This window comes from Triticum aestivum, chromosome 2A, assembly GCF_018294505.1.
Source record: "Triticum aestivum cultivar Chinese Spring chromosome 2A, IWGSC CS RefSeq v2.1, whole genome shotgun sequence".
In the NCBI taxonomy this organism is placed as follows: Eukaryota; Viridiplantae; Streptophyta; class Magnoliopsida; order Poales; family Poaceae; genus Triticum; species Triticum aestivum.
Genome location: NC_057797.1, coordinates 442,743,419 through 442,763,559, shown reverse-complemented (window position 1 = coordinate 442,763,559; position 20,141 = coordinate 442,743,419). Strand labels below are relative to the sequence as shown.

Here is a 20,141-nt window from a genome sequence, read left to right as displayed (position 1 = left end):
TAACAGGTTTGACCTGACAATAACAATGTTTAATGGCATTTTTGAGCAAACATATAATGGAACAATGGCATTTTTTAGGTGTCTAATGGCATTTCCGAAGAAGCATCTCATGGAGCGATGGCATTTTTTAGCAGTTGTAACTTCTAATGGCAAAACTGAGTAGTGGGACACAACTGGTGGCAGTAAGGTTTTTATCATTTACTGGGTCAGTTCCTCCTGGCTATGATCTTTGAACTTGTACGAAAGATCTATCCTGCTACAAATTTGCATGCAGCTCTCCTGGATGTTCTTGAAATATAAATATATATTCTTGTATTTTTAGAAGTATTTTATATTTTAAAATAACTTCTCTTTTAAAATGCACTTAAGTCACATTGATGAAACAACATGTCTAAAAGGAGCAACATCACGGTATATATCAGGCAGTCATATTCCTATCATTTATCAACTTGTCAAGATTGGCCAGTTTATGCTGCCACTGCCGGCCCGAATTTTGGTTTTGTCTTCCTCTTCCATCAGAATCACTTACCTTGAAATTGACAAATTTGCATGAAATACGATGTTGCAAACTAAATTTCAATATTTGCCAAAAATATGGACATTAAACTAACTGCGGATCTTTGCCTAGTTCAATTTAGTCCTGACATTTTTATCCATCACAAATATACTGATTTATCTACCTAACCATTTTAAGTTTTAGTCACAGAAAGATGTGCCATAGGAGGATTCAGGGCTATGACGGCAGCAGAGGAGAAAGCAAACTTACTTGCACGGTAAGGATTCAGCGTCCTCAGCTGAATTGATTGATAAGACTTAAGGTTGCAATACATGTGAACTACAGTAACACCAGCAAATGAAATAAGAGCCAGTGGTACTGATGAGCCAATTTGGTTAGCTAACGCTATGCCAAGCATTATGCCAACAAACTTGCTAACCATTCCCTGCGCTTCACCCTTTGCAATGACCTGAAACATAACTCAATTGATTTCAGTCACTCAGGTGAAAATATGAAGTGAGTCACAGATATCGCATTAAGTATTGACTACATTCTAGTATCTTAAGAGGTAAAGGTCACACAGGTAGTTCCTTTATAATATAAAAATGGCAGAAGTGCATCCAAGAAAGAAAATAGTACTACCCAGTTGTACTGATGCCACTCCAAGGTGGGGTTGACAACTCTTTGCCATCCAAACAATATCAAAAATTCATACAATGTTGGATGTGAGCCCATGTTCCATCCGGCCCATAAGGCCCAGGCACGGACCTAGAAGAGGAGCCAGACCATGTCTGGTCAGATGCGCTGCTCCACACCAGAAACAACAGCACGAGGTGTATTCCTCTCTCTCGCAACATGGTATCAGCCAAGGCTGCAGAGACGGCGGCGGCGCCGGTGGTGTAGTCCGGCGAGAAGACAGGGTGAGCGGCTGGAGGCGGAGTGCAGTGAGGCGGCGCGGTCAGCTCAGGCAAGAAGAAGCTGCGGGAGCTTGCAGCAAGGAGGCGGCGGGTCTGGGCGCAGAGCTGATGCTGTGTGGTGCGTGCTACTCTGCTGCTTGCTCGAGTTGCTGCTGCGTGCGTGCATGTGCGCTGATTGTAGATGAAAAATAGTGGAGAAGTGTTGCTGTTTGAGGAGAAGGAGGCTGCCACTGCTTGCTGCTGCTGCTGAGCTGCTGGAGTTGGTGCTAGTTGAGAAGAAGATGGAGTGTGACTGGAGCTGCTGCTGCTGGGCTGCTGGAGTTGGTGGCTAGCTTCATGGTGCTTACGCGCGTAGAAAGGTTCTCACAGCTGAGTGGCTGCTGATTGCAGAGGAAGGAGACACAGCATTGGAGGTGGCACAGCTAGGAGAAGAAGAGGTGGAGGCGTCATGGGGACTGAACTTACCGCTGCTATAGAGAAACTTGCGCAAGTCATGGCTGTGAAGGCTGCCGAGGGGTCAACTCCTCCAGGTAGCAGAATTGTTGTGCCTCAAGCAGATCAGGGATTCAAGCTTGAGCTCATGCAAAATGATGTCAAGCTGAACGGTGTGAGCAGCTACCTGTCGAGGCAGGCCTTGTTGATCACAAAGACAAGGGGCCTGACAGGGTATGTTCTTGGAACAGCTGAATAACTGGCTGACAAGGAGAGCTCAGAATGAAAGAAGTGGAGTGTTACTGACTCCCTGATATTGACTTGAATGTAACTCCCTGATTCCAGCGATTACAGTGTCTGTTGAGGCATTGCCGAATGCTTCTGCTGTGTGGAGCCTGCTGTCCATGAGGTATTCATTCCGGTAAGGGCAATTTGATGCTCATGTCTCAAATTGAAGACAAGATCCATGCTGTCCGTCGAGGTGACAGAAGCATGATAGTGTATGTGAACGAGCTGCAACATTTTTAAGCGGATCTGGATCAGTGCGATCCCCTTGAGCTTCCACATGCAGAGTCCATAGAAATTGCCAGGAATTGGGTTGAGCGTAGGCGTGTGATGCAATTTCTCAAAGGTCTAGATCAAGGATTTGAGAGCAAACCTGTGCTACTACAACAGCCAACACTTGTGTCCCTTGATGAGGCCACTGCTGCGATATCCCAAGAATGGGTACGCCTGCAGTTGAGAAGAGGAGATGTCAATGAATCTGGGAAGTGTTATAATTGTGGTCAAACAGGGCATATCAGCCGTTTCTGCACTGGCCAAAAGAGGCAGAGGACGAGGATACAGTGGTGGCAGTAGCAGCGAGGTGGTCGGAATGGAAGTCGTGGTTGAAATGGGAGTGGCGATTCTTGGAATGCTCCCAAGGCAAATGTAGCTGCTTCAGCTGAAGGGAAGCAGCATGCAGGAGGACTGCTACCAACTATGCCAACTTTGTCGATACAAATGAAGGTAACATTGAACACGCATCAATAGCAGCCCATAAAATAAACTCGGAATGGGTGCTTGATTCTGGAGCATCATATCATGTTTTTTTTTTGAAAGATCCGCATCACATCATGTTGCTGGAGACTTTAATGAGTTCAAATCTTATGTTCCACACTCTCACACATCAGAAAAACATTCACACAGCAGATGGCACAGCCCAGCCCATTGCAGGGTGTTGCACGTGCCAGCTTTTCTCATGAACTTAGTGTCCTTGAGTGCTTTGGTTGACCAAATTGATTGCCGAATAATAGTTGACAACTTTGTGTTCTTGATCCCTGACAGGTAAGCTTCGTGAGCTAGTTGATACAACAGTAGGAGAGGTGTTGATATCCTTTGCATCCAAGAAACCAAATGGAGGGGACAGAAGGCGAAGGAGGTGGAGGATACCGGCTTCAAGCTGTGGTACACGGGGACGACTGTAAACGGAAATGGACTAGGCATCTTGATCAACAAGAGCCACAAGTATGTAGTGGTAGACGTCAAGAGTCGGATTATCTTGGTCAAGCTGGTAGTTGGGGACTTAGTTTTCAATGTTATCAGCGCGTATGCCCTCAAGTATGGAGTGGTAGACGTCAAGAGTCGGATTATCTTGGTCAAGCTGGTAACTAAGGACTTGGTTATCAATGTTATCAGCGCGTACGCCCCACAAGTAGGCCACAATGAGAACACCAAGAGGGAGCTCTAGGAAGGCCTAGAGGACGAGGGTTCATAGGAAGTTTGAGCTATGGAGACAAACCTTGGAATCAAAAGGTTTTAGTCTTAGTAGAACTAAAACCGAGTACGTGTGGTGTGGTTTCAGTACTACTAGGAATGAGGACGAGGTTAGCCTTGATGGGCAGGTGGTGCCTCAGAAGGACACCTTGAGATATTTGAGGTCAATGCTGCAGAGGGATAGGGGTATCGATGAAGATGTGAACCACTGAATCAAAGCCGGATGGATGAAGTGGCGCCAAACTTCTGGCGTTCTCTGTGACAATAGAGTGCCATAAAAGCTAAAATACAAGTTCTATAGGACGGCTATTTAACCCACAATGTTGTATGGCATTTAGTGATGGCTGACTAAAAGGTGACATGTTCAACGGTTAGGTGTACGGGGATGCGTATGTTGAGATGGATGTTGTCGGCGTTCTGGGAACGGGGGTCCCCATACTTGTCTGCCTGCGACCTGCGGCGTGGGTCAAAGGGGAACCAGCACGGCCCATCTTCACCAACACAAATCCAAGACCCTCGCGAGGGGCCAAGCCTCGCGGGGCGGACGACGCGGAGCTTCCTCAGGCACGGCCTCATTAGGCTGGCTCGCGAGAAGGCGAAGAGATCAAGGCGGAGTACCTCACGAGGTGCTCGTGACGCAAGCCATGACGACCAAGGGCGTCAGGCGGGTGCCAGCCCGCGCAGTGTCCTCCTTTCCCCTTTGGTGCAAAAAGGGCAAGCGCAGCCGCGGAGTACCGAAACATCAGGCAGAGGTTGTCATTTCGGTGCAACAAGATCAAGACCAGGAGGACTGCGAGACGGAGGTCATCGTGGAGCCCAAGACGGCATCACCACCAGAGCTTTGTGCAGGCGAAGACTACTTTTGTCAGGATAGCCGGTACTAGCTGTCCCCTATCAAATTAGCCCGCCATTGTTGGCTCCCTTCCCGCTCGATATTTGAAAAGAGGATCAGGGCCTCTATAAATAGGACCAGCCACCCGCGAGATCGAGGGATGAAGAAAGGGGGGAAGGATCGAAGGATCAAGAGGCTGAGAGGTTAGGGTTTAGAGAGGGGACAATCGAGAAGAGAGAGAGAAGGGTAACTGAACTCCTCCCAGCAGTTCATCCCCCCAGCCAAGAACAGACCCTCGCGAGGCTGTTCTTCCTTATATTGTTCATCATCATCAGCCCAAAAGGCAATCCACCACACCACACACTGGAGTAGGGTATTACACCACAACGGTGGCCTGAACCAATATAAACCCTGTGTCTCTTGTGTTGTTTTTTCCATAGCTCAGATCTTAGCGAGGCGGAGGGACGCAAATAGATAGGAGGCGAAATCTCCGCGCGCACCCCAGTGTTCGAACCTCAAGGGTCTGCCGGAACCCGAAATCCGACATTTGGCGCGCCAGGTAGGGGTGCGCCGGAATTCGTCTTCCACCACCCCGTTCTCCTCCGACCATCACGCCCATGTTTGACGCTCGTCGGGCCCGCGTCGAGCGCCGGGCCGCTCTCGGTTCCCGCGTCGCCCAGACAGCCCCTGTCGGCGGGCGTCCACGCCGCTCCCCGTCACCTGCCGTCAACGCCGCTACCGGCCCAGCGGGGGACGAGCAGCAAGCATCGTCTCAGCATCCGTCTGTGCGGCAAGGCGGCCGCACTGCAACTCCCTCGCTCACTCCAGCTGGTTCTTCGTCCCACGCGCTCCGCGCGCCCATGGAGGCTCGAGCTGCGCTCATCGCGGCAAACGAGCTCCTGCGCTACCGTCCCGTCGACGACGTCTACGAAGAATGGCTCGACCGCGTCGCCGAGCTCGTCCGCGCCGCAAGGGGCTCTCCTGCGCCGTCCGTTCCGCTGCACCGCAACCCGCCCCGCGCGAGCAATGAAGCTCCGGCGGCGCCCCGGCCGCCTCCTCCTCAGGAAGGCGCCATGGCTTCAAGGCGCGTGGCCCCTGGGCGGAACCCGCTCCGCCAGGTGCCAGCACGACAAAAGCAGAGCTGCCAAGAAGTCCTTCACCCGCAAGGCAACGCAGGCCTCCCTCCGCTGCCGCCGCAGCCAAGGAGAAACAAGGACCGCCACCAGGACGAGGGGGCTGGGGGCTTCCAGGAGCCGCGCGCGATCGCCTGCATCCTGGGCGGGGCTCAAGCCCCAGCCTCCCAACGCATCTTCAAGCAGTTCGCCCGCGAAGTGAATGCAGTCCTTCCCAGGCTCGAAGCCACGCGCCCTCTCAGGTGGTCGACGTGCGCCATCACGTTCAGCTCAGCAGATCAGCTCAAGTGTGCGGCTACAGCCGGAGTCCTCCCGATGCTTTGTTCCCCAATCATCAGCAACGTGGTGGTCACCAAGACCCTCATCGATGGCGGGGCAGGGCTCAACGCCTGTCCGTGAAAACATTCAACAATCTCCAAGTGCCCTACAGCCAGCTTCAGCCAACCAAGCTTTTCTCCGGAATCACCGACGGCTCCACGGTCCCGATTGGGCAGGTCCGCCTCCCTGTCACCTTCGGGGCACGCGACAACAATGAAGCTCCCTGTCACATTCGCCTGCCGTACAACGCCATCTTCGGGTACCCAGCGTTAGCCAAGTTCATGGCCGTATGCCAGGAAGTGGCGGAGTCATCACGGTGCCCTGTGAAGAGAAGGATGCTATGTGTTCCCTGGAACGAGCCTTTCAGGCCGCGTCACTGGAAGACCCGAATCGCGGAAGCAGGAGGCTTCCCGAGACCGCCCCCAAGAAGAGGAAGACATCGTCCGGCCCGACCCCTCAGGAGACAGACCCCTCTGGGCCCGTGCCTGCCCAGGGGGAACCTCCTTCCATCGCATAGGAAAGCGCGCACGGCGCCCTCCTCAGGCAGGGCTCGGGGGCTCTCCACTGGAGGGCCACCGACCTAGCTAGGATCGCGAGGGAGGCGCTTGGGCACCACATGGAGGCGTGTTTCGAAGCACGTTTCCCTCAAGAAGGAGCAATGCAAGGAGAGCCAGACCCTCAGGAGTTTGTCAGCAAGGCCATTCAGGAGCTACAGGAGTCAAGAGTCATGAAAGGCGGCCGCCGCCTACCAGCAGTGGCTCCCCATCCAGGCGAGGATGGTAGGCTGCGCGTCTGCATCGACATATCAGGGCTCAATCAAGTCGCCTCTCTGGAGCGCCTCTGGCCCTCGCGAGCGGGGCGCTGCGGAGGTCCACCCCACAGCTACGTTCGCATGCCTTACGGCTTGCCGAACGCGGCTGCCACGTACCAGCGCCTCATGAGGGGCATCACGGAGGCACAAGAGGCCAGGCGTTCCGCAGCCCTGGCGGAGATGGAGATGGTCCGCGAGGAGCCGCCAGCGCCTCCGGAGCCTCCCGAGGCCCCTGGGCCTGGGGGCTCGTGAGGATCGGCTTCCGCGGCCCACCGAGTCTGCTACACCAACGCTCCTTCGTCCACAACATCATCAGATGACATCTTTCAAGTTTCATTTCCAGCTGAGAGCGCCTCTGGCCCTCGCGAGCGGGGCGCTGCGGAGGTCCACCCCACAGCTACGTTCGCATGCCTTACGGCTTGCCGAACGCGGCTGCCACGTACCAGCGCCTCATGAGGGGCATCACGGAGGCACAAGAGGCCAGGCGTTCCGCAGCCCTGGCGGAGATGGAGATGGTCCGCGAGGAGCCGCCAGCGCCTCCGGAGCCTCCCGAGGCCCCTGGGCCTGGGGGCTCGTGAGGATCGGCTTCCGCGGCCCACCGAGTCTGCTACACCAACGCTCCTTCGTCCACAACATCATCAGATGACATCTTTCAAGTTTCATTTCCAGCTGAGAGCGCCCCCCCAGGGCTGCATTATTCCCAGGCCGCGTGGGTCCGTCCCTGCGGCGTGTATCCCTTTTATTTCATGTTGTTAGCTTATCTTGTTGGGGGCGCCCCTCGGGCTGCATGATCCCCAAGTCGCTCGGGCTAGGCCCAGCGATGTCCGCCTTCCCATCATCTATTTAAATGAATCCACTTCTTCGCGGCTAATGTGCTTGACCTAATTGCCCGCTCAACTGACGGAACTGCTCTCAAAACGGCACGACGCTTGCGCATGGGTCCGTCCCTGCAACACCGACAAACCTGAATGACTGAGCTCTGGCCGCGGCAGCCCCGCATGGCGCCACCTCGTCAAGCATTCGATGCCTCATTACCCCTCGGAAGCAACCAACGGCTGACTGTCAATTGTCATGGCAACCCCCTCATTTTTTCTATGATGGACCTACAGGATCTCCTGAAGGAGCTGCGTCAGGCGAGGCCCTTGCGGTGTCTCCTTCACTCTCGTCCGCGCGAACCGCTTGCACGTTAAAGGGGGGGTGCCTGAGCATCGCGACTCAGGGCTCCTACTAGCTCTCCAGCCCTCACCCTCTGGCCTTGTCCACGGCATCGCGACCTGGCATACCAGCGATGGCTGAGACTCGCTCGAGGGCCGGGACCCGAAGACGTAGAGCACAAAGGGGAGCAAAGGCGAGAGGGGAGGGACACGCGAGGACCTCACCAAGCAACCTCATGCCTGCCGATGCATGGACCCGGCGACACCCCAGAGAGCGGCCCCTGATTCTAGAGATAAGTCACCACCCGGAAGCGCCAGCTACCGTGGCATCATCCCCGCACCTAATGCAATCCCGTGTTAGCGACGCCGCTCTCCTTTCTCACCGAACGACGGCTGCTTGAGCGCCAAAGGGGACCTTCTGAGCATCGCGATTCAGGGGCTCTTACCGGACTTCGGGTCGCTCACCTCCTGGCCTTGACCACGTCATCGCGACCTGGCATACCAGCGACGGCTGAAGCCGCCTTGGGACTGGGACCTGTCGGCGCAGAGCACCAAGCCCTCGTGAGGTTCGAAAGGGAGGACTGAGCTAAAATGGAATGAGCAACTCGCACAATTCTACGACAAGGGTTATATCAACAAAACAGAATCACAGGCACCTTACAAACCCCCACGGGACGCGTCTTTGATTCCTCGCAGGGAACAGATCCTAAAGGGACACTAACTACGCGCGCCCCTACAAGAGACGCCATCATCAACAGTGGGCCGACAAGCACCGGCACCAACCCCATCCAAATCAGAGTCGGCGGCGGCCTGACGAGCCCGCCCTGCTCCAAGAGCGGCGCCGGCTTGGGGGCTCGTAGCTGTGTCGCTCGTCTCCGGAGTCGCGAAGAGCTCGCCGGAGTCGCTGGAACCTCCGACGCCTCCATCGCCTGAGGAGCCGCCAAGGGAGCGGTTGGCGGGCCCAGTCCTCGCCGCAGCAGGGTCCTGGCCACCTCTCCCGAGGCAGCACTCCAGCCGGCGCCCGCTTGCATCGAAGACCTTGAAGAACATCAACGAGGCACCGTCGTACTTCAAGTGGATCGCGAGGGTGCCTCTTGTCCTGCAAACCCGGACGATCTCGCTCCAGCCCCGAGTCATGAAGACCTCGCCCGGGGCAACGACCGCGACCTCTGCCTTGGTCGCGAGGGTGCTGCAGCTGGCGTGCTGCAGCCAAAGCTCCAAGAGTTCTCCCTGCGGGATGATGGAGGCGCCATGGGGAAGTGGAGGCGCCCGCGTCCAATCAACCGCCACGCGGCGCCCAAGGCCGCAGGCTGTTAGGGCCCGCGGCGCTTCGCTCTTGCCCTTCCACCTCCCTGCACGGCCAAGTCCAGGCGCGCCTTGGGCCCGGGGGCTACTGTCGGCGTTCTGGGAACGGGGGTCCCCATACTTGCCTGCCTGCGGCCTGCGGCGTGGCTCAAAGAGGGGCTCAGCACAGCCCATCTTCACCAACACAAACCCAAGACCCTCGCGAGGGGCCAAGCCTCGCGGGGCGGACGACGCGGAGCTTCCTCAGGCACGGCCTCATCAGGCTGGCTCGCGAGAAGGCGGAGAGATCAAGGCGGGGTACCTCACGAGGTGCCCGTGACGCAAGCCATGACGATCAAGGGCGCCAGGCGGGTGCCAGCCCGCGCAGTGTCCTCCTTTCCCCTTTGGTGCAAAGGGGGCAAGCGCAACCGCGGAGTACCGAGGCATCAGGCAAAGGTTGCCATTTCGGTGCAACAAGACCAAGACCAGGAGGACTGCGAGACGGAGGTCATCGTGGAGCCCAAGACGGCGTCACCACCAAAGCTTTGTGCAGGTGAAGACTACTTTTGTCAGGATAGCCGGTACTAGCTGTCCCCTTTCAAATTAGCCCGCCATTGTTGGCTCCCTTCCCACTCGATATTTGGAAAGAGGACCAGGGCCTCTATAAATAGGACCAGCCACCCGCGAGATCGAGGGATGGAGAAAGGGGGAAAGGATCGAAGGATCAAGAGGCTGAGAGGTTAGGGTTTAGAGAGGGAACAATCGAGAAGAGAGAGAGAGAGAAGGGTGACTAAACTCCCAACAGTTCATCCCCCCAGCCAAGAACAGACCCTCGCGAGGCTGTTCTTCCCTATATTGTTTATCATCATCAGTCCAAGAGGCAATCCACCACACCACACACTGGAGTAGGGTATTACACCACAACGGTGGCCCGAACCAGTATAAACCCTGTGTCTCTTGTGTTGTTCTTTCCATAGCTCAGATCTTAGCGAGGCGGAGGGACGCAAATAGGTAGGAGGCGAAATCTCCGTGCGCACCCCAATGTTCGAACCTCAAGGGTCTGCCGGAACCCGAAATCCGACAGATGTGTGGCCACACAAGGAAGGACATGGTCCGAAATGATGATATACATGATAGAGTTGGGGTAGCACCGATTGAAAAGAAGCTTGTCCAACATTCTCTAAGACGTTTGAGCATATTCAGCGCCGGCCTCCAGAAGCTCCAGTGCATAGCGAACGGCTAAAGCGTGTTGATGATGTCAAGAGAGGTCGGGGTAGACCGAACTTGGCATGGGAGGAGTCCATAAAGAGATATCTGAAGGACTAGAGTATCACCAAAGAACTAGCCAAGGACAAGGGTGCATGGAAGCTTGATGTCCATGTGGTAGAACCATGAGTTGGTTGCGAGATCTTATGGGTTTCAACTCTAGCCTACCCCAACTTGTTTGGGACTAATTATTGGGTTCATATGCTTGGCTTTATGGAATGCGTATCTACTTCCTTGTCTGCACCCATAGGAAATGGTTCTGGTTCTGCTTCGGCAATTATCTTCAAGAAGTTTAAACGGTTAAGGTATGATCTGAAGAGGTGGCGCATTAACTTGTCATCCATCAAGAAAGTTATCCATCAATGATCTATGGTAATCCTCGGTTTTGATTCTCTTGAGGAATTGCGTCCTCTAACAATACCTGAATTCAACTTCAAAAAAATTGTCAAGCTACACTATGACGATCTGTTGAATTACAGTACATTTATTGGAAGCAACGATGCACAATCAGATATATCAAAGTTGGAGAAGAAAACTCAAAATTCTTTCATGCCATGGCAACTAACGCATGAGGAAGAATTCCATGGCCAGCCTTCGATCGATGATGATGTTGTGGTTACTGATCATGAGCAGATGGCGGGAATGCTCTGGAATTCTTTTAAATCCAAGATGGGCCAAGCCCAGGGAGTGCAAATGGGTTCAATTTGGAGGAGCTTTTGCATAAAGTGGATGGGCTAGATGACCTAACTAGGCCTTTCTCCCAAGAGGAGATCTCTGCTGTGCTTAAGGACCTGCCAACAGATCGAGCACCAGGACCAGATTTCAATGGTCTCTTTGTTGAAGTGTTGGAGCATAATTGAAAAGGACTTCATGCAATTAATTGAACAGTTTGCTCAGGGCCGTCTTAGTTTGCAAGGAATTAATGGCTCCTTTATTACCTTGATTCCCAAAATGATTAGTCCTGAAGGCCCAAATGACTACAGGCCCATATCCTTGATCAACACATGTTTGAAGTTTCTCACCAAATTATTAGCAAACCGGCTACAGCATGTAAATTCATAAAAACCAATTTGGTTTCCTTCGGTCTAGAGCCATCCATGACTGTCTAGTCTAGGCATTTGAGTATATCCATCAGTGCAAGCAGTCCCACAGACCAATTTTGATCCTAAAACTTGATTTTGCCAAAGCTTTTGACACCATTGAGCATGATGTCATCTTGCAAATTCTGAAACATAAAGGGTTCAACGATCACTGGATTGGCTGGGTGAGAGAGATTTTATCTTTTGGATCATCTTCTATGCTGAATGGGGTACCGGGTAAACAGTTTCATTGCAAGAGGGGAGTTGGACAGGGAGATCCTTTCTCCCCACTTCTCATTGTGCTTGCTGCTGACCTGCTTCAATCTGTTGTTAACAAAATGTTGCTTGATGGTGTCCTTTTCTTGCCAATATCCTCAAATGATCCAAATTTCCCAATAATTCAGTATGCTGATGACACCATTATGTTAGTACCTGTTGTGGACACACAACTGATTGCAATCGAGATGTTACATGTTTTCCATGCCTCCACTGGCCTTAAGGTGAGTTTTCATAAATCTATGATGGTGCCACTTAATGTATCTGATGAGGAGGCTGCCAGGCTTGCATCTGTCTTTGGTGTACCATTGGTACTTTACCTTTCACTTACTTGGGGTTGCCAATGGGAACAACAAAACCAAGGATACAGGATCTCATGCCTCTTGTGGACAGGGTTGAAAGAAGGCTGACTGCTAGTTCCTCCATGCTGAATCAGGGTTCTAGGCTGCAACTTTTAACCTCTGTTTTATCTTCTATGCCAATTTATTTCCTGTGCTCATTAGATATCCCTATTGGTATTATCAAGCAGCTTGAAAGTATTGAGAGGCAATGCCTTTGGCATGGTAATTCTGATACACCAAGACAATCCCTAGCAGCTTGGGATTTGGTATGTAGGCCAAAAGCGAATGAAGGACTGGGAGTGATTAATCTGCAAATACAGAACCAAGCCCTTCTGGTAAAGCATTTGCACAAGTTTTATAACAAGGCTGACATACCATGGGTATCTCTTATTTGGGATTCATACTATCATGGAGTAGTTCCACAGGCCACTGTCTTATGTGGCGCCTTTTGGTGGAAGCATGTTTTTAAACTGGCTGATAATTACACAGCGGTGGCTACTGTTATAGTCAATTCTAGGGATTCAGTACTGCTTTGGTCTGATGGCTGGCATCTTGATGGATCAACGAGGCCTCTCCGAGATAGATTACCACACCTGTGACAAGATTTCTGTCTCTGATTTCTTATCCACCCCTGATGTTGCTTCATTGTTCAATCTGCCAATATCTCAAGTGGCTGCAACAGAGTTGTTATGCTTACAGGACCGGATATAGCTAACTTACAGAGGAACCCCATCGAAAGTGATGTTTGGTGCTGGCTGGATAAAGGAGATTATTCTGCTAAAAGTTACTATACTCTAATGCACACACTCCTGTTATCCAGCCCTGTAGATGGCTTTGGAAGAGCAAATGCACAATGAAAATTAAATGTTTTGCTTGGTTGCTGCTCTTTGACAGACTAAACACCAAGGATTTACTGGTCAGAAGGAAATGGAGGTCCACTGATAAGATAATCTCTGTGAGGGAGCCCTGGATTAGGGGGTCTCCGGACAGCCGGACTATCTTCTTTGGCCGGACTGTTAGACTATGAAGATACAAGATTGAAAACTTCGTCTCGTGTCCGGATGGGACTCTACTTGGCGTGAAAGGCAAGCTAGGCAATACGTATATGGATATCTCCTTCTTTGTAACCGACCTTGTGTAACCCTAACCCTCTCCGGTGTCTATATAAACCGAAGGGTTTTAATCCGTAGGACAACAATCATAACATACAATCATACCATAGGCTAGCTTCTAGGGTTTAGCCTCTCTGATCTCGTGGTAGATCTACTCTTGTACTACCCATATCATCAATATTAATCAAGCAGGACGTAGGGTTTTACCTCCATCAAGAGGGCCCGAACCTGGGTAAAACTTCGTGTCCCCTGCCTCCTGTTACCATCCGGCCTAGACGCACAGTTCGGAACCCCCTACCCGAGATCCGCCGGTTTTGCCACCGACATTGGTGCTTTCATTGAGAGTTCTTCTGTGTCGTCGCCGTTAGGCTTGATGGCTCCTACTATCATCGATGGCGATGCAGTCCAGGATGAGACTTTTCTCCCTGGACAGATCTTCGTATTCGGCGGCTTTGCACTGCGGGCTAATTCGCTTAGCCATCTGGAGTAGATTGAAAGCTACGCCCCTGGCCATCAAGTCAGATTTGGAAGTTTGAACTATACGGCCGACATCCGCGGAGACTTGATCTTCGACGGATTCAAGCCACAGCCGGGCGCGCCGCACTGTCGCGATGGGTATGACCTAGCCCTGCCGCCGAACAGTACCCCAGAGGCCGCGCCCGCATCAGCTCCGACCCTTAGTTCGGAGCCAACTGCGCCAATCGAGGACGGGTGGTTAGACACCGCCTCAAGGGCCGCAGTCTCAACGGCGATCAAGCCGAACACCTGCCTAACCCTCTACGCAGCCCGTGACTCCAAGGTGCCGGACTCTTTTCCGGACTCCGAACCATCCGCGCCCCTGCCAATCGAATCCGATTGGGCGCCGATCATGGAATTCACCGCCGCGGATATCTTTCAGCACTCGCCCTTCGGCGACATTCTGAATTCACTAAAGTCTCTCTCTTTGTCAGAAGAGCCCTGGCTGGATTATGGCCAACAGGATTGGGATACGGACGACGAAGAAATTCGACGCCCACCCACCACCCACTTAATAGCCACTGTTGATGACTCAACCGACATGCTCGACTTCAACTCCGAAGACATCAACGGTATGGACGACGATGCGGGAGGCGAAGAGGAACCACCGCCCACAGGGCGCTGGACGTCCACCTCATCATATGGTGTATACATGATGGACACACCAAAAGAAGACGACGACGAGGAACGGAAGGATGCACCGAAGGCTTGTTCCCTCGAGAAGCAGTCAAAGCGGCGGCGCAAGCGCCGCCCCAAACCTCATCATATGGCGTATACATGATGGACACACCAAAGTGGTATGAAGTATCGTTACGTTCGTTGGTTGCCATTCTCGGATGACTTGGGTCTATCTTCTGAAACATAAAGATGAAGTGTTTCAGTGTTTCAAAGTTTTTTATGCACTTGTTCCAACTCAATTTAATGTGAAAATTCAAGCACTCAGATCTGACAATGGCACTGGGTATGTTAACAAGGCCATTGGTGCCTTGATGCCAGAAAGGGCATCCTGCATCAAACATCTTGTCCGGACACACTTCAGAATGAGGTGGCAGAGAGGAAAATTGCCACCTGTTGGAGGTGGCCCGAGCATTGATGTTCACCATGAATGTGCTCAAGTTCCTGTGGAGCGAAGTTGTCATGATGGCCACCTTCTTGATCAACCGCACACCATCCCGCGTGATAGGTATGAAATCACCGTGTGAGTTGATTTTCACCGAAAATAAATTCCCTATTCCTCCCAAGGTGTGTCTGGTTGCACTTGCTTTGTTCATGATCATAGGCCATCAGTCAACAAATTGGCAATCAAGTGTATCTTTATTGGGTATTCTTCAAAACAAAGAGGGTGCAAATGTTGGAGTCCGTCTGAGAGGTGAACCTTTGTGAGCAAGGATGTTACGTTTCATGAATTGAATCCTTTTATGATGAGAAAAATGATCTCAGCGTCATGTTTGAAAAACTTGACCAATGTCTCCCTCCGGAGATTGGTGAAGAGGAGGAGTGTAGAACACAGATGCAGTTGCAACAGTCACCTTTAGTAACTCATGTGGCTCCTGCGATACAAGCATCGACTTCCATCAGCGATGTGCAGGTTGGCACAACGGCAAGAATGGTAGTGTGCCAAGGTGGACAGTGAAGCAAGAGGAACAGCTAAAGGTGTATTCACGAAAGCGTGCACCAGCTCAGATTGGTAGTGTGCCAAGGTGGACACCAAAGCAACAGGAGCAGCTAAAGGTGTATTCACGGAAGCGAGGTGATGGTGTTGCACATCAAGGGGAGCAACTAGATCAGCCACTAACGGAACAACAGGGTAGTACTGATGTTCCTCTGACGGAGATCAGGCTGAAAAGTCAACTAAAGGGAAAATTGCTTTGAGGAGAACTACTCGAGCAACAGCAAGGATACCATAGAAACGGTATGGGTTCGATGACAATGATATTGGAAATTATGTTTCCTATGAAGCATTATCTCCAGCCCACAAGGCATTTGTTGCTTCTTTCCAAACTGTGTCAATTCCGACCGACTGGAAGAAAGTAAAGGAGGACTCAAAGTCAGGGGTGGCCATGATGGAAGAGCTGGAGGCTGTGTGTAAGAACAAGACATGGGTACTAACACCCCTTCCAACAGGAAAGAAGGCAGTCAGCTGCAAGTGGGTATACACTGTGAAGCGGAATGCAAAAGGAAAGGTTGAAAGGTACAAAGCAAGGCTTGTGGCGAGGGGGTACAGGCAGGCATACGGCATTGACTACGATGAGACCGCTCCAGTAGCAAAGATGAACATTGTGGGGGTTCTGATCTCTTGTGCAGCAAATTTCTGGTGACCTTTACACAAACTTGATGTGAATAATGCGTTCTTACATGGAGATTCCAGCTAGGTTCTCGACTTCTGAGACTGTTGGCAAGGTATGCAGGCCGAAGAAAGCCCTTTATGGACTGAAGCAGCCTCCAAGAGCTTGGTTTGACAAGTTTAGACGGGCGGTGTGTGATAGTATGGGCAGTGCAATGGTGACCATACACTGTTTTATAGACACTCTAAAGGGAAAATAACCATCCTTACAGTTTATGTTGATGATATCATTATCACCGGTGATGATTACGTAGAGATAGCAAGGTTAAAGGGGTGTCTGAGCAAGGAAGTTAAAGATGGTCGGCTCAAGTACTTACTTGGTATAGAAGTGTCCAGGTCTGGAAAAGGAATAGCTCTTTCTCAAAGAAAGTATACCCTAGAACTCCTCTGTGATGTTGGCATGTTGGGTTGTCGAGCTGCGTCAACCCCAATTAATCAAAACCATAACGTGACTGCCCAATCAGGTGATCTGCTGGATAAAGAAAAATATCAACGATTGGTGGGAAGATTGTTGTACTTGTGTCATACACAACCAGACATTGCATTGGCAATAAGTGTTGTAAGTAGATATATGCATGAGCGTAGAAGTGAACATCTTGAGGCAGTACATAGAATCTTGAGATACTTGAAGGGTTTTCGTAGGAAAGGACTGATATACAAGAGTCATGGACACCTTGTCATGGATGGTTATTGTGATGCTGATTGGGCTAGCTGCCTGGATGGCAAGAGATCAACTTCAAGCCATTGTGTTTTTGTGGGAGGAAATCTAGCATCTTGGAGGAGCAAGAAACAACTTATTATCTCCAAATCAACTACAGAGGCTGAATACAGAGCCATGCCTTGTTATGGATAAGGAATCTATTTGAAGAGCTAAAGATTTTGAGGACCAGTTGTATGAATGTATGGTGCGACAAGAAGTCGGCAATTAACATAGCAAACAACCCAGTTCAACATGATAGAACCAAACATGCAGAAATTGACAGATTCTTTATCAAGGAAAAACTGGATGCTGGGATTATCAGCATAGAGTATGTGAGCTCAGGGCAACAGATTGCAGATTACTTGACTGAAGGAGCGGGAAGCAGAGAATGCAGCTTAGCGTGTGACAAGATGGAATAATTGATACTTATCACCCCTCTTGACTCCCTCCCTCCCTCCCTCTCTCTCTCAGACAAAACAATAAAATGGTAAGCTAGATCTGAGATAGGTTCAGATACATATTGCTTATAGGATTTGGAATAGCATCATATTCTATAACATCACATGCACAAAGTGAACAATTAGATAGGTATCATCGTGAGTGTTAGTTGAGACAGTAATTAGTAAATGCTAAGTAACATATATCAGTGCTTGCACCCTTTAAAGGAGTTTGAGATACTAGATTTAGGGAAATAGGCTATAGATGAAGGAGAAGACTTCTGGGGAGAGAAAACTGATTATATTTTCATTTCATAAGTTAAAGTGTGTAGGTTTCCCTAGGCGTGGCTTCACTTATCCCGTATGATTCAAACTCTTTGTCTCACAATCCAATATGGACAAAGTAAGAAACCAAGTTGAGATGAGATCCTGAACCTAACTCAAATCCTAAAAGATGCTTTTCTAAGCAACAAAATATATCAAATGTGAAATGAACCAAGAGATAACAGGCATCCTGTGCTATGTAACTCTTTTGCGGGCCAATTGCTATGGCACTGTGAGGCATCAGCTTACATACGATAATCTAATGGTCTGAGGACTGGTACATTAAAAGAAACATTTACATAGACAAGTCAAAACAAGTGTTCGGTGAAAATTGTTCAGAAAAAAAAAGATATGGACTTCACCTCAGCAAAGTTTCTCTGGACAGCAAAGCCAGCAAAGAAACAACTTCTTGTGGCAGCCTACACACAAAAATGGTAGAAGCTGTTTATCAAAAGAGGGTTTCTAGAACTAAATTAATAACATCGGCTTATTAGGAAATAACACATAGTATGTTATATACTACTCCATTCCATAATATAAGACGTTTTTGCAATCTAACTTTAGCTTGAAAAAACATCTTATATTATGGGACGGAGGGAGTAGTATATAGCACTGCACAATAATTATTTGCTTCACTTAATTTGACCACACAGATAAATGGCTAGTAAATACTCCAATCATATAATTTGATATGCAATTCAGCACTATTATAAACGGAAGTAACTTGTTCAGGATGCCAAGTTTGAGACATATGAATAGGAACAGTAGTAGTAATATTATGTAATGCTGGGTATGCTTATTTTCTATACCACGTCCTTTGACTACCTCCAGTGCCACTTATGACTCTGGGAGGTAGAGCAACACACACCATTCAAGAGTAACAAGTGCGCTAATGAACAGGGATAATGCAGTCTCTTCTACACGTGTCCTGGTCCGAATGCAAATCACGAATAGAGGGAATATTACTTTTTTTTAAATGTGAATATCGCATTTCAGTATAGCAGAAGGCTAGATTGATCCGCATACTGTTGTAAAAATTAGACTGTTCATGTAGTATGGGAAATATGAAATATAATGTATAAGTTGCCAGAGGGAATGCTTGTTCAAAGCATGTGAAATCAGTTGTTTATTTACATGTGCATACTGGATCTAGAGAGAATAGTTGCGTAGTCTTAGTTTGTGATAAAAGTTAATAGCATGTTCTAGACTGTAAAATTTATTCAGTCACCACTTTTATAAGCAGTTGTGTTCACGGATCCAGGTTGAATTGGATGGAGAAAATAGGGTGATGGTTTACCTAGTGCAATGCACAGGTTAGGAACATTGTAACTCTGATAATCTGATAACCCATACCAGAAGTAACAGTCCTGAGTCCTGACCTGTATTAGAGCAGCTGCCGATCGGCCAGCTCCAGCGGCTGCACCAATGGGAACAAACAGGTGAGGAAATACCGGAGTCAAAATCTCCAGCCCATAAGCTGTGTTCTCCAGAAGATCTGCAAACAGCCGCCATCCCTTCGGGTTCACATCAAAATGTCGCCCAAATTTCGACAAGAGTATCTTGCTCAAGTAACCAAGCCCATCTTTCAGCACCCAATTCACTGCGGCGGCCGTCGGGATCGCTCCTTTACCCAAACCAACTGCGTACAGCAACGCCTGCGGAGTACAGTTCACCCGATAGAAATGCTAAATTTTACCTGGCGGACTGAGAATTGCACATACATAATTAACACACGCGTTTACAAACGATACCTGCGTAGAGAGCACGCCGCTGATCTGGCTAGCAACACCTTGCACGCCCCGCCACAGCGAGTAGTGCAGATAGTCGCTGCTCACGCTGTGCGGGTATCCATCAGGCAGCAGCAACTGAAGAGCAACATCAGTGCACCGCCGCCATGACCGTTCGAGTTGCCTCCGCAGTGCGGCCAAATTAGCAGGGCCAGCCCCCGTCTTTTCCATCCCCTCTTCTTGCTTCCGCTTATCGTCTCCCGCAACGAGGTATGAGGTTCCGTTCGGGTTGGGCACGAGCAGCGTACGCGCACTGCCCCTCATCTCCCAAACGCTACCGCCGTCGCCGCCGGTTGCTCCTAGGGCATCGGCGAGGGCGGATGGGATGGAAGCGAAGGCGTCCGACTGGAGGAGCAAGAACAGGAGGAAGAGCTCGGGGTGGAGGGACTGAAGCCACCGTCGCCACCCGTCTCCCGGCTTGTCGGGAGGGTCTCCTCTCCCGCCTTGCCACCAACCCCCTCCTCCTCCGCCACCCCCATCCCCACCGGGGAAATTGCCATCTCCGAATCCGCCGGAAGCGGAGGTCGCGGATGGCGGAAGGCAGAGATTGGCGGTGAGGCGCGGGAGGTGGCGGAAGCGGCTAGCGGTGGTGGGGCGCGAGGATGGTGGGATGGCGGCGACGACACGAGGAGGCGGGGGGAGAGGGGAGGTCAGGAGGAGGATGAGAGATTGAGACGAGGACATCAAGGAGGAATGGCTTGGTGAGAGGCGGGGTTGGGACGACGGGACGGAGGTGTCTAGGAGGGACCAGAGAGGCGGCCGGCGCCGGCGGCTTGGAGTTTTCAAGCATGGGGAGGGTATCAGGTTCAGCTGTGGAAATTGGGCTG

General features: G+C 50.8%; 1 protein-coding gene across 1 annotated transcript in view; it reads right to left on the bottom strand.

Annotated features, from left to right (window-relative positions):
• Window positions 1–20,141, bottom strand: part of LOC123188932 (protein root UVB sensitive 1, chloroplastic) — a 22,186-nt gene extending 2,045 nt beyond the window's left edge. Inside the window, exons 1-4 of the mRNA XM_044601218.1 lie at window positions 19,279–20,141; window positions 18,907–19,182; window positions 17,890–17,946; window positions 767–965 (exon numbers count right to left, since the gene is read on the bottom strand). Coding sequence (XP_044457153.1) covers window positions 767–965; window positions 17,890–17,946; window positions 18,907–19,182; window positions 19,279–19,998 — 1,252 coding nt within the window. The 5' untranslated portion in view covers window positions 19,999–20,141. The remainder of the gene's footprint in view (window positions 1–766; window positions 966–17,889; window positions 17,947–18,906; window positions 19,183–19,278) is intronic.